At 35.8% G+C, this 22,145-nt stretch overlaps 1 protein-coding gene across 5 annotated transcripts in view; it reads left to right on the top strand.

Moving 5' to 3' along the window:
• The window catches only part of CPT1A (carnitine palmitoyltransferase 1A), a 39,028-nt gene that overhangs the window by 10,512 nt on the left and 6,371 nt on the right, over positions 1 to 22,145 (top strand). For 4 of the 5 annotated variants that reach the window (XM_082762105.1, XM_082762107.1, XM_082762106.1 and 1 more), the window contains exons 3-17: positions 1,999 to 2,151; positions 3,311 to 3,450; positions 3,845 to 4,016; positions 7,200 to 7,301; positions 8,146 to 8,283; positions 9,135 to 9,212; positions 9,859 to 9,966; positions 11,338 to 11,425; positions 13,494 to 13,689; positions 14,694 to 14,882; positions 15,111 to 15,216; positions 16,988 to 17,104; positions 17,897 to 18,061; positions 19,282 to 19,416; positions 21,722 to 21,874. In XM_082762105.1, coding sequence (XP_082618231.1) covers positions 2,011 to 2,151; positions 3,311 to 3,450; positions 3,845 to 4,016; positions 7,200 to 7,301; positions 8,146 to 8,283; positions 9,135 to 9,212; positions 9,859 to 9,966; positions 11,338 to 11,425; positions 13,494 to 13,689; positions 14,694 to 14,882; positions 15,111 to 15,216; positions 16,988 to 17,104; positions 17,897 to 18,061; positions 19,282 to 19,416; positions 21,722 to 21,874 — 2,028 coding nt within the window. In that variant the 5' untranslated portion in view covers positions 1,999 to 2,010. Of the gene's footprint in view, positions 1 to 1,998; positions 2,152 to 3,263; positions 3,451 to 3,844; positions 4,017 to 7,199; positions 7,302 to 8,145; positions 8,284 to 9,134; positions 9,213 to 9,858; positions 9,967 to 11,337; positions 11,426 to 13,493; positions 13,690 to 14,693; positions 14,883 to 15,110; positions 15,217 to 16,987; positions 17,105 to 17,896; positions 18,062 to 19,281; positions 19,417 to 21,721; positions 21,875 to 22,145 lie in introns of those variants that run through there. The other variant, XM_082762109.1, reaches the window with a different exon arrangement.

Genomic DNA, 22,145 nt, shown 5'->3' with positions numbered 1-22,145 from the left:
CCTGAGACTCATGTTAAAAGCTGATTTTGTTTCTTCATTGTCTTAATGAAATGCTGTACAAGCGTAGATCCAACTGCATTCTATCTGTACGGCATTGTGAGCTTTAGCTACTCTTCTGGAAGCCAAAAGTCTGATTCACCAGGATTTTGAGCCTCTAACACTTGAGCAGTGACTGACGGATTTGGGAGATCTCTGAATTACCATCAGCTGCTGTAGGAGCAGTTGTATTGCAGAGGCGGATCATTAGAGGCTGGCTGAGGGACAGGTACTTTACATATATTGCAGTCACTACTTGTTGGTCAACTGCCTTACTAGATATTGGGCAACAGCACTTATCTTGTTCTTCTGCCTAGTGCTCCTTCTCTTCCTATATTTATTTCCTAGGCCTGTTATTAATGTAGCATTCCCTTATAATCCTTACCATACACAGACCTTTTTACACCTTCTGTCCTCCAGATGGTTTTCACATTATAGGATATTTCCAGCAAAGAGGAGGAGCATTATAGCATAATAGACTGCTTTTGAATTGCCCAGCTAAACTGCACTGGTTAGCTCTGACTTACTGTTTTACAAGGGATGAAGGTCAAGCAGAACTTAAGTTTTGCTAAGCAGTTTAAGCTTCAGATTTGTGGAAGAAATGTAAATTTAAGCATTTAGGATTCAAAAGGTATGAAGCAGTTGTACTTTTCTGTTTAAAGACAAATGCCAGTGCTACTTTAGAGCGCTTAGTGTTGATTACATTGTATTTTGTACCAGTAAAATGTGAAGTTAAAACCTGCCCTTGAATCCTGACCTACAAATGGGAATACGGATTCCTTTACCTCTTTGCTGTACTTCTAAGGGGATGATGGTTTTAAGTTTATGCACAGAATTTCTGGTAAGCTAATAAATGCATGTGTACAACAGACTTTGTTATCACAGTGGTCTCCTCAGGAATATATGGACTAAACAACTTCAATGCTATTCATAGAGCCTGCCTAGAAAAATCTGTGTTTTGTAGACCATCTATGATTGTAGGTGCTCAAACAACATTACTGTGATGATGAGTAGGGGTAACTTCCAGGGTATCTGTGTGGAAATGCTGGTTATGGAAAGAAAGAAGCTATGAAGATAAGTTGATAAAGAACAACTTAAAAGTTCAATTCAAATTGACAGTATCCTCAGGGAGAGTTAAGACATGTATGTGAACTGGATCTCAGTTGGGTTTCTATTCTAACTGCTGGTGGATTTTATTTTAGCCTGGTATGCCTGCCCGTTATGATGGTCTTTCTACTGTACTTGTGTTATTGTTGATTTGTTATGTTGGCATAATTAGTTCAATTAAATTTCCTCTTTACTTAATTTCAGATTTGTTTATATGAAGGTTACTTTTCTGATAGTTGTGTTTTTTTTCCCTGCTTGGCTTTAATTTTTGCATTTATTTGCTGGTGAGAACTGGGGCTGTGCTGTCGTATTGTTTTGACCTCTCAGCTTAAAAGTAAGGGAAGGAGACTATTTCAGAAGAAGGCATGGCCCAAAGCTGCTTTGTTTTGCTAGCTGAGTTGAAGACTTTAAATACCTTTTGTTTCTAAAATTATGGAAGAAAAAAAATCCCTTTATCATAGCAGAATGAGGTGCTACTTACCTGCAATACACTTCTTCTGAATATTATATCTTTAACTTCCTGCTCTGTGCTGGGGATTTATATATTATGTGTACGCACGATATTCAGCTTACTGAAGGCCTGCCAAAACGCTGAAATTATATATGAGTGTTTTGTCTCCATTTTCAGCAGCTGTGGTTAGAAGTAGTACCTTAATTAACATACCGGAGGCTCAGACTGAAGTGCAAGCATAGCCTGTGAAGAAGAGGGAAGTTCTATGTGTAAATTTGTCATACTTTGAAATGTTTTCCAAAATGACTGTGGAGAAGACTTCTTGACAGAAATGGGCTAGTTCCCAGTACCTTCGAACAAAGTCTAATTTTTTTAATCTTTTTTTTTTTTTTTTTTTTTCACAGAACTCTTCAAAAATGGCGGAAGCCCATCAAGCGGTAGCATTTCAATTTACAGTAACTCCAGATGGGATCGACCTGCGGATGAGCCATGAGGCACTCAAACAAATTTATCTGTCTGGTGTCCATTCATGGAAGAAAAAGTTCATCAGATTCAAGGTACTTAAAATTAGTCAAGCCTACTAAATGTGAAGGTTATTCAGTGTTTCATAGATTTATCGAAGTTTTGTTTAAGCACAACTTAATTTTTATGCCTCTGTGGCAAATAAAGTTCCTTATTGTGAATGACTTGTATGGATTTTAGTTAACAAGAGATAGTAAGGAAGGTAGCACTGGCTGATGCTGTGCTAAAATGACAGTGTCAAGACTGCAAGGATACATCTTTTTGATCTGTTCTGTGGAAAGCAAGACAAAGCAGGTGTAGAAATTAATAGTAGTTTTAGTTTACTTATCTTCATAAGAGATGATGTAATTATGTAATCTTTTAGCACAGGTCAAAAATATAATTGTGACTTTAAAAGTCATGTCGCTTAAAAAAAAAAAAAAAAAAAAAAAAAAACAACACACAAACAACTGTACTCTTGATTTACATCTTTACCAAAATTAAATTTTTCAAATTACAGAAAATGTGGGGTATATTCAAGGCAGATCTTCAGGTAATTTTTGAAAGAGTTATACTATGTAATAATGTTTCTGATCTGTATTATGGATATAAATGAAACTGATATTTGATACAGATTTCTATGAATTTATTTGTTCATGGGATCCTAAATGTATCTATCTTATTAGTAAAAAGCTAGGTAAACTACCGGTTAATTTCAGCATCTTCTTAACACTCAAATTTATATATTTTAAAGTAGTCTTAATAAAGATTTCTTAAAGCTTTGAGGACTGCTTCCATGACAGAAATTTTCCAGTTTTCAGTGTATTGTTTAGTAGAATATTTTCTGCCATTTATTCATTTAGAGAGGCCTGATCCAGAGCTAAGTGAGAATTATTGAAGTGCCATTTGCTCCAAGGAAGTTTGCTGACTTCAGTATTTTTAGTAAGACTTGAAGCACTGTCCGTATCATCTGCAAAGAAACTTTTGAAGTTCCTTTAATTATTGGTATTGTTGTGACAATATTCAGTAGCAGTTAAACTTCACTAAAATCCATTCCTTACTCATGAGTTAAGCACGTGTAAGAAAATGCTGGATAATCTTAACTTCTTGTTTAAAACTAAATGACTTAAATGTGTTGATTTTTGTTTCTTTCCATGGTAATATGAAGTCAACCACTTTGGTATGAAAAAATTATGTGAAGGCTTTTCTTTCCAGAATGGAATTATCACTGGTGTTTACCCTGCTAGCCCATCTAGCTGGCTTATTGTAGTTGTGGGTGTGATGTCAACAATGTATGCCAAAATTGATCCTTCTTTAGGAATAATAGCTAAAATCAACCGAACCCTTGATACAACGTAAGTAGCCTGAAAACTTACTGTTCTCTAAACCAAATCAGTTTGACAGGATTTAGATTAAGAGTATTTATATATAACTGTGTAAGTTTTTGAACAGTATGTTTGTGATAGAGTAAGCATAAATCTTAAAGCAAAAGGGTATGAAACATGTAGGTTGTTGTACCAGTATTACTGCATTGTTTTATGAGTGTTTGGGAAGCACGGTTGGTAACTTCTGTTGCCTTTGTTCTTCTTGTATGAGAGGATGTTTGTAAAGGAGCTTAATGAAAAGGGGCAAACAGGCTTCTGTAATGTCTGCCTGTAGTACCACGGGACTTAGGTTTGCAATATTAAGTTCTCTCTAAAACTTAAACTGCTGTTAACTGACAGATATTGCCTTTTTTTCTTAAAATAGTGGCTATATGTCAAATCAAACACAGAACATCGTCAGTGGAATACTTTTTGGCACAGGGCTTTGGGTTGCCCTTATTGTCACAATGCGGTACTCTCTCAAAATGCTGCTTTCCTACCATGGTTGGATGTTTGCTGAACACGGCAAACTTTCTGCAGGCACCAAGCTTTGGATGGTAAGGATATATTGTCTTTCTGTTTTATCTTAGTGTGCATCTGATTTGTTTTCAAGGCCCTAAAAAGTATAACTTTGTAGGTTTTTTTCATTCTCACTTGCATTTCTGTATCCTAAGATGGGAGGCTGTTAAATATTTCTAATTACTATCATCTTTTTGATGCTATAATTAAACTGTTCAGTATGGCCTTGTAGAAGGAAGAGTAAACACTTTAAAAATAACTTCTAAATTTGCCAATGTCTTGGGATTCTGTGACTCAAATACCTACTTCTCTTGGCACGTGGCACCAAAAAATCTTGTTTTCCCCACAAAGTGCTACCCTAATACTTTGTTGAAGGTGAATGTTGGTGTTTCTAGTCATCCATTCCAAACTTAATCCCACGTTTGAAGAAAATAACATTAAATGTCCCTTCAATCAATTTTAGTGGTATGACTCCAAAAAGAGTTGGAGCAAAAACATGAGGTAGGTAGCTTGTCACACAGTTTACACAAGATTTGAGTGATTTGGCTCCTCTCGATAATTGAGGTGCTTTGGAAAAAGATCTAAGAGGCTGTCATCTCCCTGAAAGGCAGTGATGAGTGTCAAGTGAGGGAATATACATATAGGTGCTCCAAAAATGAAGCAACTTTTGTTACTCAGACTTGGTCATTTTAACTCTCTTTCCAATATTAATGTAGAAATAATTAAAGTGCTCTACTAAGATAAAATAAGTGTCTCTAGCCTCAAAAATTAACGGTTATGTTTAACAATATGTAATGATTTATTATGGAAGGTAATCAACAACATCCAGAATATAGATTAAAATAAAATTTCATTTGTAACAGATGAATATTAAATTTCTAATCACTAGTTTCTCCTGGAAGCACTGTCAAGAGCCTCATGACTTGAATTTGTACAGTACAGGCTCTGAATGGTAAGGCTTTCTGTCAGTTGCTTGAAGCTCCCGCTGTCAGGGTTTTCAGCATGTCTTACCAAATAGATGTGTTAAAGCTCTTAATCTTAGCTTATAACGCCAGCCTTCAATAGTGTGAACTGTAATGCTACTTACCATGCCCTGTTGTGTATTATATTTGTATACTTCCCTATATTATAGGTTGCATATATTTTTTTCTATTTTCTTGTGCGTTACATATGCTTTAGAAACAAGTCTCTATATAAATATATGCCCAACAGTGTCCCATCTCTCCTTAATATGAATCTTTATTTTAATTCCTTACCTTTTCTTCAGCTAGTTCCAACAAAAGAGAAGACTGGTTTCCCTAATGAAAGTACCAAGTACCTTAGCTTTCTAGATTTTTATCATCCAGGAGAGGTTTCTATGTGTATGTTTGGGGTTTTTGATTTTTTTTTCATCTGCTTTTCATGCTCATTAACAGCATGAAAATATTAGCATGGGTATATTGTTCTCTGTTCAAATAGTCATGCAGATAGAAAACTTGAGCTGTGATTCAGTCACTGTATAAATTGATTTGCAGGCTGGATGAAAATTCCAGCCTCTAAATAAGTCAAATTTTCTGATCAGCATGAGGGGAAATTCCAAGTATTAGTTGCAGTTTAAAAATAACAAAAGACAAACATTCTTGGAACAGATGCAACATGTGCAAGAATGAGATCATTTGCTGTGTCTGGATATGAAAGTGGAGAAGTAATTATGGATGTGTGTCTGTCAGTTCAATTTAATGGTCTCAAACTGTTAAATTCTCATTGAGTTTAAGAGAAATACTGTGAAATGTTTTCTGTCTGTCAGTTGAGCAGGTACTTTTTTTCTGTCTGAAGAAAGTGTCAGCCTTGCCTGAGTTCTGGAATAAAATTGTTTTCATGCAAGGAAAGTAGATTTTCCTGTGAAACGCTGAGTGTTTTTCTCATTCAGCTTTAAATTTGTCTCATCATGAAGCACATTCAGATTTCATTGGGCTGATCACTGTGGCACATCTAACAGATCTGTTTGTTGCAGGGAGGTCTTTGTTGCTAACACAAACTCTTAATGTCTGTGCTGCCTGAAACAACCTCCTGTAGCTGTGCTGACCAAGGAAATTGAGAGGAGTGAATATTTTAATAAGTAGCCTTGTCAGTTGTTTGTAATTTGGGTAGAGAGGGCAAGTTCTTGCAATTAAACAGTGAAAGGAAATCCTCAGTTTTCATCTGTCTTCAGACTATTAGACCATTTAGTGAACTGTGTGCAATGTGCTGTGTAGTCTGTTGGGCCCAGATTGGATTTCACAATAAAGGTTCCACTGGATCAGTGGTTTAATGCTTGTTTTTACTTTCATGCTGAAATGGGGTGATGGTTCCAATATCTTTCTGTGTATAATCTAGAAGCTGCATGGTCTAGACTTTCAGCCTAGTGCATGTCACAGCTCAGAGGCAGCCACAGATAGAAATGCTGCTTCTGTCTTCAGTCTCATGGAAAAGTAGGGACTGCTCTGAAATCTGAAGCTGAAATGGTAACTGTTGGCTTTTGGCTGTTTTGGTTGTGGTTTTTTTTTTTTTTTTTTTGATAACAGAAGGACTGAGTATAACAACCGGCATGCTCACACAACTTGATGTGTTCAAATTGTGCAGTAGATTACCTGGGACAGTCTCATGCTTAAAGAAACTCCCTGTAAATCTATAATACTGATACTGAGCTCTAACTGTGGAAAATATCAAATCATGATTCCAAACCATTATTATTGTTTTTAATGATGCCTGTAGTTATCTAAGATCCTTAGCTGAATGAGAGGCTTGATAATGAATCCTGTTTTAAAGTACAATGTAGGGTGTTTCTTTTTACTGCCTATTATAAAAGTGAAATATCAACAGGTAGACTTGCTTCTTTAGCCTTCGCAGAGGAAATGTATGAAGAAACAAAGCACTAAGTAACCATCTCTGTTTTTCTTTGAGATCAAAGCGTGCCACACAAGAACAACAGTATTGCTTAACAACTAAAAGATTGTGTGGGAAGACAGGAAGACTCCATGACACAATTTCTGCAACTGACACAATGTTTTAACCTTTAGGAAGTTAGTTTCTGTCAGTGCCTTTTTAACTTTGTGAAACAATGATAAAGGTGGTAGTTTGCTAAATGTATCGCTTACTGATGAAAGGAACTCAGAGCTATGTTATTCCTTATTACTCTTGTCACTTTCCTTTGTGGAATCTAATAATTTGGGGTGTGTATTTTGGTTTTGTTTTTTCTTCAGTCACTTGTAAAGCTCTTCTCGGGACGTAAGCCCATGTTGTACAGTTTCCAGACATCTTTACCACGGCTGCCAGTTCCAGCTGTCAAAGACACAGTCAATAGGGTATGTTGAACTTAATTCACTTTCCTTAGTAAGGTTTAATCAGTATTTAGATACCATTGTGATTTTGTTTGACTGTTTGGTTTTGTTTTGTTTTCCCATGTCTTTTAAAATCATTGCATGGTAGTATTAATGTTGTCTAATGGATTAAAATGTCTCCATAGAAATTAAAACAAGGCCTATGACAAATCACTAAAACCAACGACAGTTTGAAGCTGGCTTGCTTCATGTTGAACAATATGATACCAACTTACATAACGCTGTCCAATGAAATGTGACTTCCAGGGCTTCTGATACATCTTGGTTTTGTTGCATTCCCTAACGCATACAGAAAAGTGTTTTATGAAACAAAAGTCTTGCAGCAAAGTAGGGCAGTATGTCATAGAAGCTGAAGATTTGATTTTCTTGTTTTTGAGACAAAAAAAAAAATTCTCTGCATCATGCTAAAGAAGCAGAATCATTTAATTTCTAAGGAAGAAAAACAATTCCAAAAGTTTCCAACTTATTTTGAAAAAGGAAAAAAGAAACAAGTTAACGCTTATATACTGAGTTCTTCAATACAATAAGTACTTTAAGATATGTTCTGCTCTTGAGGGGAGAATGTATGTTAGAAAAGTGACCTTTTTCACTTGCAATTTGCTGACAAATATGTAGAAAAGATCTAATTTTTGTACTTCACAGGCAAATATTTAGAATAGAGTATAGTCTTAACTGTAACAACATAACATTTGAAACCTTATGTATTCAGTCTGAATACTCTGTCTACTGTTCAAATATTTTGTGTAGAAATGATAAGAAGCTACATGTCGGTGACTACACTGATGCTGATTCTTTTCCTGTGTTCTAGTATCTGGAATCAGTCCGGCCACTTATGAATGATGAAGAGTTCAAAAGAATGGAAGGTCTTGCCAAAGACTTCGCATTTAATTTGGGACCAAGGCTTCAGTGGTATTTGAAGCTAAAATCCTGGTGGGCCACAAACTATGTAAGTAGATAAACAGGAGACTTAACTATTCAACTGACCTTATTTTATTTGTTCTTTGTTGCATTTTTGGCTTAACATTTAAAAAGGAATGAATGTTGCAGAAAGCAACTGAAATTGACTAATATTTGTGTAAAGCGGAGACCACTTGATTTGCACAGAAATGATTTGATCTGGGATTTAGTAAACAGTGTCGCAAATGGAACTTGAAAGAGTGGATCTTCATTTCTATGTTTATTCTTCTGGAGCTGGTAATTTAGCTGTAATGATTGCTTTTAAGCTGTTCGTTACCTTGTTAGGATTTATAATTCAACACTGGGTGTGGCTGACCAGGTAGAAGAGGGATTTAGGACAATTTTTTTATATAGAGCAGGTAAAGCATATGAAAGTGAAGTAAAGAATCATAACAAATGCGTAGTTTTTTATCAAAAAGAAAATGCAGACTCCAATACTGTAGTGAGAACTGTGTAGTATAATTCCTTCCTGAGGTATTATCTAAAATTTATCTGTACAAGTTAGCCTGAGGTAAACTAAGATGATCTATAGTTACCCTGGCATACTTCACATTCAGGAGATCTGATGCATTTTAAACATTATATGAAGATGATGCCTTCAGAAGCTTATGATCAGAGAGCTAGAGCTGAATTTATTTTTTTCAACCTTTGTTGTTGTTTTCCCCTAAATATTAACAGAATTTAGTGGAGGATTTTGGTCTGTTTGCGTGTTTCCTAAGTGAAAGGGCAAGCTAACAGTTTTCATGCTGCTTCTGTGTGGAGTGTTGTCGAGTCATTAACATAAACACAAACTATGGAAGTGATGAGGTCTTACTCATTTTCTTGTTCTTCATGCTGCAGGTTAGTGATTGGTGGGAAGAATATATCTATCTTAGAGGACGTGGACCAATTATGGTTAATAGTAACTATTTTGCAATGGTAGGTAAATGCTGTGAACATCTTGTCTGCCATAGAACCACTGTAAAATTTCTGCCAGTGATTTTTTTCATTTTTTCTGTTTTGGAACTCCAGTATGTGGTGATTTTCTTTCTTGAGTATAACCTGAAACTAATATCTTAAGTACAGTGCTATTTTCATAATAAACTTAGCACATCTGTCATTTAAGCAGACTCATGCAGTAATGAGTTGTTATCCAGTTCTGTACTTATTGCCACAAGCAATCTTTAAAATCTCAATGTAAAACTTTCATTAGTAACACAGCTGTATGTTCTTATTTACAAGTTTACTTTCTGTACAGACATTTGCAAAAGACCCTTATGTTAAAAACAAAATTAGGAAATACTGTAGTCTTGAATTTAACTTTTTAGTAATAGTATTTGGAATGACTAATAGCTGTCATGTAGGTTTTCAGACTGATGCTGTTTAAGGAGACTTTGACTACTGAAGAAATTTTAAATTCGAAGTCGTCAAGTCACTGCACTAGCATACTTCATTATATTTTAAAGCCTCTTCTTTACTGACCAGAATAAACTGTAAGAAAAAAATGAATGAGAAGTACTGAGTTTTTTTTTTTTCCCAATGTAGTATGGTGATAATTAACTTAAAATTCTTATTTGTTCTACAGGACTTCCTTTATTTAACACCCACAACCCTACAGGCAGCTAGAGCTGGTAATGTTATCCATGCCATCTTGCTCTACCGGAAAAAACTGGACAGACAAGAAATCAAGCCAGTATGTATATAAGTTTAAATGGCTTTTGATCTCTTCCAGCACAGCCAGTAAGAAGTTGATCTGTTTTTCTGGAGCAGGAAAGGAGAGGAATATCTTATGCCAGAACAATAAGTAAGGTGCAGCTAGATCTGTGATCTTAAAACATTTTGGTTGTCACCTGAATTGCATGTAGGCAGAAAGTACCAGCTATCAGAAACACAGACTTCAGTCATGCTAACTGACTTCAGTATTTGAAACTGACGTACCTATTTGCCCAAAAGAAAATAGGATCTTCCACTTGTGTGTGTTAATCGTACCACCTCACAAATTATTGGTATGTACCAAGCACGTAATGGTACTTCCAAGCCACTGAAGTCTGAAAATCTCATAGGAAAACATTTCCATATTTCTTGCTAATACTGGCTTTAAGGATGGATTTTAAGTGGAGTAGCATATGAAAGTTGTATGCTACACTGAATGCCATAATGCTTGCTATATTTTCATGTTGTTCTTTTGGATTTATGCTCATAATTATCTAGCTTAGTAGGTCCACCAAATATGATGAATGTATTTACTTAATTTATCAAGACGGGAGATAAAAATCTGCAGTGTATAGCTGAATTTATTCGTTTCTTAACCTGATGCAACAATGATGCTAGAGAAACTAAAAAAAAAAAAAAAAAAAAAAGTCTTTGAACAGAAGTGTAGAAACACTTGATTTCCACTAGATATGTACCTCATACCATTCTGACTCTGCACTCGCTGCCTGAGGCAAGGAGTAGACCCTGAGGTTAAGAGTGGGCCAGTGGTAGCCTAAGGGTAGATGACATGAAAATCCTATGGAGAGTTGTGCTGAATTGTAGGCAGCAGAGATAGGCAAGATGAATCCCATTCTGAATTTCTATCCCGCTCTGTGACTGTGTGTTGTAGTGAACAAATATTGTTAAAGCAATTAAGGAGTTCTGTTGAAGATCATGGCAGGGGTGTAATTAGTTGTATGCAACTGCATGTCTGAGAAATTGGAACTTTTTAAACCTCCTTCTGGCTGTTTAGGAACAAAAAAAGAAGTGAAGAGGTAATGCTTGCTGCATGTGTATCTTTTGCATCCAGACTGACCATAGAGAGATCCTTGGATTTCTGATGCTAACTAGTTTTAGTTATGCCTCCTGAAGGGAGAGCTTTGGTAAGGTGAGGGGGGATGTGGAAATGCAGCTACTGGAATGTCAATGAAACTTTCCGCATGTAGTTGAAGTCAAGATGAGGACCACAAAAAAACAGATGCATTATAAATCCCATTGTTCTACAGCCTGTTTTTTAACCAGACTGTTTTTCTTTCCTTGTTAATATTCTAACTGTATACAAATTACAATTTAATGTGTATTTGTGGTGCAGATTCTTCTGATGGGATCAACTGTTCCGCTCTGCTCAGCTCAGTGGGAGCGGATGTTTAACACATCCCGTATTCCAGGGGTGGAATCAGGTAAGCAGGACCATCCAAGGAGAAAAAAACATCATGGAATTTACAGTTTAGGGAGAATTTTCTGCTAAAATCGTATTTTCCCATGTAAGGATCTGAAAGACAGGACACCAATAGTGTTGTTTCTGAAGAAGTAATGAATTGCCATAAAGTGTATAGATGACTTCTCTTTCAGAGTAATTTTGAAAGTTTAGTGGTTTTTTGTCTCTTTCTTTATAAGATAACTTCAAGAAATTGTTTGCCCCATATTTTTAATGTGTATATAACCTTTACTTTTTTTCCATTCTGCTCTTTCAGGTTCCTTTTTGATATCTGTTTTTTTGTGAAAGTCGTGTTCCTTTATCAAAGTTATTTTAAAATATGTCATCTCTTGTTTTTTTTTTCCTTTCTGTTTATTATTCACAATAACATCATAATGTATTTTTCTCAATATGAGCAACAGTATTGTTTACGTGGTTTACAGGCAGTCTTAGTCTTGTCAGTTTCTTTCATTGCCAGTATTGCCTTGACACTTGGTATGCACTGTAAGATACCAGATAAGTGAAATCACCTGTAATAAGGAGATTGTCCAAAACTTTCTCTGTAATGCATTAAGAAAATGTATACAGTGTTGGTGGTGGTGAGCTTCTGTCCTACCCTAACTCTAGTAATGGTCTGATTATCCTAAGTGATGAGTAACTAAATTTTCACATCTTAGTGTTGAATAAAGGGAGGCAGCTGTTGAATTACAGTAGGGTCATTTTCATCTCAGTCTGCTTCTGCAACTTCTACGTACTGCGGAACATTACAAATACGTTTATATGATCACCACAAGCAATCATATTAGCTCAGCCCCAAAAACATTTGTATCTGCAAGTTAGTTCAAGTTAGTTACAAGATAGTTCATGTGTACATTCTCATTGTAGGTGTAAACATGCTCTCATTACAGACAACAGAAGTTGAATACATCTTGAGGGAACGCAGATGTGTGCATTCGTTAATAATGCCTATAGATAGAAAAGCAGGGTTTGTCACATTCTACTTTCGGTCCTCTCTCATTTAGGTCCTCTCATTTTCACTTTAGGTCCTATGCCTGTTGAAGTTAGTCATGTAACTCTGGGGTAACTCCAGCTCCTCAATTTTTATTTTTATTTTAAAATGCCTTCCATGATGTGATGAATCTGCATGTTCGATTGCGCTTTCCAAGTGATAGTGGTGCTCTTTAATAGTATAATAGGCTCACAGAAGCATGAAAATGCTTCTGATCAATGGATGGAGCATACCTGTCTAAACTTCATTAAGTGCTCTATACTTTATTAAGAGTTCTATACTTTGAGTGCTCTGAGCACTCTTTCCTGGTGCAACAGTTCTCAAATTTCTCAGAATCATGACTTAGGCTTTTTTTCTTTACCATCTCGTTAACTGGTCTCCTCAGATGCATAAGAATGAAAACAGTTCTTTGGAGTAGTGAAAGAACTGAACAGTTTTCATCAAATGAGGACTTTTCCTGGCTGCTTACAAACCTTCACTTGAGGTTTGACACAATGCCTTCATGACATAAGTTTAGGCTTATCCCAATTGGATTTATATTTGTAAATAAAGTGAGGACAAACTTGCGGCCTAGGTTTCTTCTTCACTGACTACTGTAATGTGACACTTCATGCCTATAGAGGTAGTATTCTGTCTGCATGTGCCAGGGTAAGCATGAAAAAAAGCTTATGAACATGGATGTACCTTCTGCCAGACTTACCCAGCATGTTCTCTTGCTGACTGCTTCATCAGGCTACACTGGTACTGCTTACTTTTTGGATACAGAAATGCAGATGTAGTTGCTTTAGTTGTCTCCACCGTGGAACTGTTACGTGATTACCAAATCTGGGTATTTGACTGTTTCGTGCAGCAATCTTTGTGTACTAAAATTCTGAATTAACGTGTGGGAGTGGTACCTCTTATTCTACATTTTATTTCTTTGTTAAAAGAAGCAAGCTGTGGCTAACTGGTAATACATACAGCAGGCATTTGATGTTATATAGTGTATTATTGGTATTTTGAAACTTCAGCTTTCTTCTCACGTAAGTGATTACAATTCTAGATACTCTCCAGCATGTGAAAGACAGCAAGCACATTGTTGTGTACCATAAGGGGCGTTACTTCAAAGTGTGGCTGTACCATGATGGTAGACTGTTGAAACCTCGAGAAATTGAACAGCAGATGCAAAGAATTCTTGATGATGATTCAGAGCCTCAGGCTGGTGAAGCAAAACTTGCAGCTCTTACTGCAGGAGATAGGTATGGTTATTATCATTTTTTTTTAATTAATATATTAAGAAGTATATTGCTGACATGTAACGGCTGTACGGCCCTTTGTAATAACAGGGAGTTAAAAGTAATTTTGCAGTGTCAGTGCTGTATACAGGCTCCTTATACTTAGCTGAAAAGCTGGGAAACTCTGCTTTAATTGTTTGCTGTAAGAATAGTAATTTGAAGCTTTTCAGTGTTAAGCATATTGAACTAAAGCTTAAATCTGCTCTGAGGCTTCCTGGCATCTTAAAGAATATCCTAAAATTTAAGATAGAGAATGTTAATTCAGTAACTGCTGTTCTATATTTATGACTTGCACCTACAAAATAAAGCAGCATATACTCAGTTCTAGGTGCAAGATCAGTTATTTGTTCAGTTACTAAATGTAGATCTATGCTATACGTTTGGGGTGCAGCAGACATGTTGAACTTCTGAAGAGTAAGGTGTGCATGTGTGATGATATCATTGGATGGTTTGGCTTGGAAAGGACTTCACAAGTTCATCAAGTTCCAACCTCGGTGCCATGGGTAGGGACACCTTCCTCTACACCAGGTTGCTCAAAGCCACATCCAGAGACAGAACATAAACTTCTCTGGGAAACCTGTTCCAGTGTCTCAGTGCCCCCTGAATAAAGAATTTCGTGCTGACGTCTAATCAAAATCTACTCTCTTTTAGTTTCTTTTAGTTTGAAACCATTACAATTGTCCTATCGCTATGCTCCCTGATCAGGAGTCCCTCTCTAGCTTTCTGTAGGCCCCCTTTAAGTACTGGAAGGGTGCTATAAGATCACTTTGGAATTGATAATGAATTGCTTCCTAGCTTTGCATTATATCTGTGTTCTTAGAATTTCCCCTTCTGATGTAGTTTAAACATAGTGAAAGTAGTAGCTTTGAATTTGATAAAAGTAGGAGAAATGTTGCATAGTGATTTTAAGGGTAATAAAATATTGACTGATTTTTGTAACTTGGCTGTAAACCAAATTCTTTCTGCAGAATACCATGGGCTAAGGCTCGACAGACTTATTTTAGCCGTGGAAAGAACAAACAGTCTCTAGATGCTGTTGAAAAAGCAGCATTTTTTGTGACGTTGGATGACATCGAGCAAGGGTGCAAGAAGGAAGATCCAGGGAAGTCACTGGATGCATATGCAAAGTCCCTAATACATGGCAAATGTTATGACAGGTACAGTATCGATTCTGTGGAAAACATCTTATTTTTAGAATTTTGCTAATACATGAGTTAGTGACTTCTAAGCCAATAAGTTTGTCTGTTTATTTAAAAAAAATAAAAATCAAACCCAAACAAAAAAGCATTGTGCGTTTGAATGTCTTTTTGATAGAGATGAAGATACAGTGTAAAAATGTTCTTAAAGTATAAAAATCCATAACATAATCTCAATTTCTTTTGTAGGTGGTTTGATAAAACATTTACTCTTGTAGTATTCAAAAATGGCAGAATGGGTCTGAATGCAGAGCATTCTTGGGCAGATGCGCCTATTGTTGGACACCTGTGGGAGGTAAGTGTTTTATTTAAAAAAAAAAAAAAAAAAAAAAAAGGAACGTAAAAGATAACATTATTTGGTCCTCTGAAGATCATTGGATTTGTCTTCAGTCCCCTGCATTTATTGAGCTGATGAGGATTTACGGACCTCTTTCAGTTTTGTCTATTTTCGGTTTTACACAGCAACTACAGAATTTTTTTAAAAATGCTTAGGAAGTTGCTATGCCTTAAATTTAAAGTCTTAATTGTATTTTAATGACAACAGATGCATTCACAGAAAAGTGATACAGCATTCCATCCCGCTTGTTTATAGTATTCAGTATAAATACACTGTTGCCTGTTTAACACAGCATTTTATGGTGCATATATGCATGCTTCTGAAGCATTTAAGCTTCCTTGTGCTATCCAAACCCCGTGCTTATTTTTAAAATTTAGATACAGGCTGGAGTATAACTTTTCCTCTAAGCCATTTTTTATGAGGTGTAGACTGATATGTTGTTTTAATTAGCTCGTTTCACTGCAGTGAATGGGATGAAGGCACTTTTTAACAGATTTCTCCATCATGAGCATAGTTTATTGCCTGAAATCCTATTTGAATGTTTTTTTTTTTTTTTCTCTCAAAGCTTAAGCCTATAAACAGTTATGTCTCAATCACTCATAAATATTAGCTAATTCTAATTTCATTATGTATTTGTGCAAATGGGACTCAGGCCTGAATGATGCCCCCAAGTCATGTCCTGATTTTATTATCTGAGAGCATCTATTTGTAAGAACAAGAAGTCCTAATTGCATTCGCTAACCAGGGGAGAATGTCAAAACTTGTTTGAGGTTGACTGGACTGTCTAGTTCAGACCAGCTGTTCTGGGTAATGGAAAAGTTACTTTTCAGTGAATATACTAAGATATACTTAGTTCATTTGTTTGTTCTTACTCTTAGATTTTCCCTTTTCTGTGAAGAATTACAAAGCTCAAAACAAACTGAGAAGAATTCAGTTTCCTAGGAAATTATCTATTGTTAGGTGTTTATACATGGTGTGTTTTGTAGATATAATGATTTTTTTCATAGTTGGCATGTTCTGTCATCTAAGTGAGAAAGTTAAATTAAGAGACTGGAAATATGTATGTATGTGTAACAGACTTTTGTCAAGTTTTTTTCTTTCCATGTTGAGCAGATTGAAATCTGCTTTGTGTTTTTACATTGAGGATGTCATTTGAAATCATGTGAGGTAGAAATTTTTTATCCTGTCGTTCAGGTTGTATTGTCCATCCTGAAAACATTCCACTTCCTCACACAAGAAGTCTAATGCACATATATAAACACTGAATAGGATGCAAATCTTAAAGAGAATTAAATATTTCTGATAAAATTTTTGCAAGGATATGCACTTAATCTGAAATAAACTTTTTACAAACAAATTTAGACAGATGATAACCTTGCAGAAACTCTTCAGAATCAAAATTGAACAAAGTTTGTGAAATATAAGACTCTAAGACTTTTTGTTACTACTGCTAAGTTGGAGGTGGGATTTTAATTAAAACACTGATTATTTCGGTACCATGTAACAAAATGTACTGCAGCAGTCAGGTATTTTGTACGTATCTCACGTTTTCCTGTGAAGAAGACAGACAAAAATCCCTTAAAGTAGTAGGAAAGCATCTATCCTCACTCTTTGAAAACAGACCGTGTACTATACTTCACTATCTATTGAAATTGTATTATGCTGACTTCAAAATTCTAATTTCATAGCAATATGTTATATTTACAATTTTGAAAATGTATCTTTGCAGAATGTAATGGCAACTGAGTACCTTGAACTGGGCTATTCAGAGGATGGACACTGCAAAGGAGATACCAATCAAAATATTCCTATGCCTACCAAACTACAGTGGGAAATTCCAGAAGAAGTAAGTACAGAGCAGATAATGCTCTGGGGAAGGAGGTCCTTAGGAGGTCCTTTTTTTTTTTTTTTTTTTTTTTTTTTTTTTTTTTTTTTTTCCCCTGAGCAGTCAAATCAGTTTAGTAATTACTGATAACTTCATAAATAGCTTGAATTTCCTTGACCCCTGTAAGATATTATTTCACCTTACCCAGTTCACTTAAAATGATGTCAGGGTTTTTAACACCCGCTTTTTAAAATTCTGGTTAGGAAATTTCAACTTCTTACTAGAAACGTTCTTGCTTGGCAACATATCAAAAACAAGTGGCCATCCATTGTAAATAGAAACTGTACGGCTATAGAGTTTTTTGCTATGGTTTCATTATTGTGCTTGTGTAACATCTCCTTTTGATTAGCTGTCTTTAAGTATTAAAAGTTCTGTACAGAAGGCTTTTTCTTTATTTTTTTCATGAGTTCAAGACAAACTGCCATAACCCTATTTCACTTTAATTTAAAATGTAATGGCTGGTGATACATTTAATTAAGTATGTTGTGTGTTTTTTTAAGCCCAATTTTGGGCTCTAAATGAGTATTGGCTTAAAACTCTTTTAAAGCTCTTTGAATCTCAACTTTCAGGCAAAGATAGTTTCTCCAAAGGAAGAGTAATTAGACAATGATGTTCATGGCACACAGAAAGGCAACATTTTTTATGTGTCAGTTAAAAATGCGTGCTCTTCTTCAACATTACTCTTAGATGCCTTCTAATGCATGCATATGTATATATTTGCATATAAGTAAGCAATTTCTTTTTTTATTATAGTGCCAAGAAGTGATTGAGAGGTCTCTGAGCACTGCCACGGCTCTGGCAGATGATGTGGACTTCTGTTCATTTTATTTTGACGTTTTTGGGAAGGGACTAATAAAGAAAGCAAAAACTAGCCCTGATGCCTTCGTTCAACTTGCCCTGCAGCTTGCTCACTATCGGGTAAGAACAGACTGCTTCTGGCTTATAGAATCATAGAATCATTCAACTTAGAAAAGACCTCCAAGATCATCTAGTCCAACTGTCAAGAATGGTCATCTAGATTATAGAATCTCATTAAATTGGGAATAGTATGTTTGCGTACTATTAGTACGCAACTGTTTGTTGTGGTTAAAACACATGGCTGTGTAAAGTACGCTGTACTTTAACTTCGCACTGCTTGTGCAAGGTCATTCCATGGAAGTTAATGGAAATGCGGAACAGATTACTTGCTGGAAATTCAGTGTCCAAAGGTTGGCTTATTGATGCTAATGCGGCTTTTTCTTTTCCCGTTAGTTGTTCTATCTCTGGATACTTCGTAGATATGAAAATTCTAGCATGTGTGTTTTCCAGTAGTGTTATTATCTAAATGGTATTAAACTTATCTTTTAGTTGGAAGTTCCCCTTAATTGGGTAGTCAGGGACATTCCCAAAGAAGATTAATAGAAGTGCCTGCCTGTTTTTTTTTCTTGTAGCTCACTTTTTCTGCAGTCTGTTTTCAGAAAGCACCAATATAACGAAATTTTAATTTCTTTTCCCTCCTTCCCCCCTTTTTCTTTCTTCTAACCACCTATCCTCTTTATTTTAAGCTGAACAGACTTGTGATCTGTTCTGATGTATATTTTGATCAGGAAGAGTTGCTAATGTGTTAGATAAGCTTTTACAACTTTTTTTTTTCCACTTTCAGTTTTCACATCCTTGAATCACGTTCTTTCACATGCTTTCCATCCCCATGCTTCCATGCATCTTCATCCTATTAAACTTGGGGTTGAAAATATTCTTAAGGATGTCACAGTCTTCTAGGATGTCATAATCTTCTATGGATTATGTGCCATAGTTGTATTAATTAGGAAGCCACTGAACATTCTTACAGGTTTTTGGTAGTTTTTTAATTGGTTTCTGTTTATAACAGACTGAAAAAGACTGGATATAAAATGCATGGTGTAGTCCTTGTTAGTCCTTTCTGGTTTGGTTGTTCAACTAGTATTTATCAAATCCCATTATTAATCTTGTTTTTTTTTTAATCATCTGTAGATAAGACTGTTAACGGTGGGCTACTAAAAACTTAACATTTAATTTGTGGAGTGATTCGTATCCTGTGTGCTTACCTTGAACCTTACTGTTGATTAAGAAAGGGGCTATGTTCGAATAAACCTTTAAGTCCTTATTTTTCAAATTTAAAGGACATGGGAAAATTTTCTTTGACATATGAAGCCTCTATGACGCGCTTGTTCAGAGAAGGCAGGACTGAAACTGTCCGTTCATGTACTGTTGAATCATGCAATTTTGTTCGAACCATGGAAGATCCAACTGAAAGCGTAAGTTTACTGTGTTGTTTCCTAATACAATTCGTAAGTCATATGGCTATCGCTACTTATTCATACAAACTCCTGAATTGTTTTAAAAGATTTAAGGAAAGATCTATGCCTTTGTTTTGAGGAATGAAGTGTAGCATCAGATGATTGTCTGCATCCTTCACTAGTATGACAGGAATTGAAGGCTATACCAAAGGTGAATGGCAGTAACCACCAGAATACCAACTTCTACAGACCCTGAATTCCAGAAAACCGAGATGATTTGTGACTTTTTATTATGTGTACAAGTAATGCCATGTCAGTTAGGCTTTCCTCCCTGATAGGGAAGCTTACATTATTCATAAGAAATAAGTAGTTGCTGTCATATCTTGATTTCAGTGGGCTTTTTAGTCTTTCTTGTGATCTGATGAGCAAACAAATGAAGTATGGCCTAGGGGAAAGCTGCTTGGTTTTGAAAACTTGGGCAATGCTGTTAAAGATGTTTGCTGTCAAAATGGAAGGATGCAGGACAGTCAGCGTGGAGGATGGTCATCTTGATGGCAGTCTGTTCTTCATTCTACTGATAGTCATGGTTTTCACTGGTAGAGTAGGCTAAATAAATCATTGCGTTTGCAGGTTTTTCTAAGCTAAAGGGAGTTTCCATCTGCATGGGTAGAGGTTCTAATGAAAAAGATGTAGGACTATAATAATCAGTAACTCAGCACTGATGTAGCATGCTCAGTGTTACACCATTGTGAAAGTGTCAGCACTCAGTTTAGTTTGTCTTGCCCTATTATTTTTATTAGTCCTTTTTCCCCTGTATTTTTTCCTTCCCCTACTATGGCCTTAGCTGGCAGGGTATGCCCAGCTTTGGACACCACACTTGAGGTATGGATGGACTGGAGAGAGTCATAACGAAAGTAACAAAGATCCAAACAGGATCTGTGAGGAGAACTTGAACTTCTTTATTCTTGCCTAGTCTAAAGAAGTGAACTTAGTGTAGTGAGAAGAGGTAGGAAGCCAGGCTGTCCTCAAGTGGGGGGAAAAAAAAGCTGATGGAAAGATGATGGGAACAATCTGTTCTCTTTCCCAAGAGGTAATAGACTTAAGTTTTGGCACGAAACACATTAGGGAAACATTTTCTGCTACTAAGGATAGATAATGAGTAGAAAAGTAAATAGTCAGAAGCCTCAAACAGATATTTTTTTTTCTCTTAAAGTAAGTTACATAATGGTTCTTCAGGAAGGACCTTTAGTTGATCTGATCTTAGGGAAGAGAAGAAGTCTAAGTAGATGAACAGTTCTGGTTCTTTCCAGCTCGGTGATTCTATGAATAAACGTTCATGCAGGAAAATACTATATTGTAGTTCAACTTTTATTTTTTCTGATTAGCTGATGTGTATATATTTAGAAGTGAGTATTTCGAAATGACTGTTATACGTTGTCAACATTGGTAATAGCCAAAAATTACATGGTCATATACCACTTCATTAGAAAATTAATTTAAGAAATGCCAATTATTGCTACTGTGGACCTGGAATAAAAATAGTGATCCTGGATGATCTTCAATATGTAACTGTTCCTTTAAAATGAAATGAAAACACTATTTATTTATTTTGAATTTTAAGTTACTATGTATAATGTCCAGCTTATTGCTAGCAACCTACAGGTTTATGCTAATTGTTTTCAGGTAATTGTGGTATCACTTGGAACCTAAACTCTTGATTCCCATTAAGGAACTTTACTGGGAAGGGGGGGGGGGGGGGAGCGGGGTGAGGGTTGAATGGCTTGTGGCATAAAATACAGTGATGCTAGACATAAGAAGTGACAGGTTGCCATATTTTCAGCATTGCATTCCATATTATAAAAATCTTAAAATAGCTATCTAAAAATGAGCTTGGAACTAATAATTTCTGTCAGCCTCTGCATTACGTTCATATGTTGTTGTCAGTTAGCCTTCTAAAATAGCTGTTGAAGTTCCTGCTTTTCTTAAGTCATGTTGAGACTTGCTTTTCTGTAGCTAAGAAGCTAAATATACAAAGTAATAAACTACAGTTGTAATCATGTTTGTTTCTGTGGTTATATCACATTTAAAATATTGTTTTGTTTTCATTTTGCACTATTTACAGCAGGTAATAGCTAATACTGAAAGAAAATATGTGAGGTTGCAAAGTGAGTGAATTCTAGTATTTGGTCTTAGTTGCCTGCCTTGTCTTGTACTTTGTCCTTAAATGCTCTAGGCTCAGGAGCCATTGCTGTAACTTAGTTATTGTACCTCCCACCCTCAATCCAGTTCATTACCTGATTTTCTTCTTTATTTCATTTTTTAGAATGAAAATAAGCTTAAGTTCTTCCGGCTTGCAGCTACCAAACATCAGCACTTATATCGTCTTGCCATGACTGGTGCTGGCATTGACCGCCATCTGTTCTGCCTCTATGTTGTTTCCAAGTACCTTTCTGTAGATTCTCCTTTCCTTAAGGAAGTAAGTGATCTTTATTGGTGTCTATTGATTACAGGAAATAATCTGTGTTTACTTAGTGTCTTCTGGTATCTGCTTACATACTTACGTAATTACAATTTTCCTCAGAAAAAAAGGTAAGTGTTTAGGTAGCACTGCTTAACATTTACTGGTAGATTACAACTTGGTTTTGTTTTGCTTTATATCTACACTTACTAATGGGCATTTTAGTAATGTTATGTACAGGTTATAGAGGTTTACAAGAGAGATGTAATATGTATTAAAAAAAATACTG

The sequence above is a fragment of the Aythya marila genome (genome assembly GCF_965140915.1).
Source record: "Aythya marila genome assembly, chromosome: 5".
NCBI lineage: Eukaryota > Metazoa > Chordata > Aves > Anseriformes > Anatidae > Aythya > Aythya marila.
Note: the sequence above shows the minus strand (reverse complement) of the source record. Positions and strands in the feature narration are given on the sequence as shown.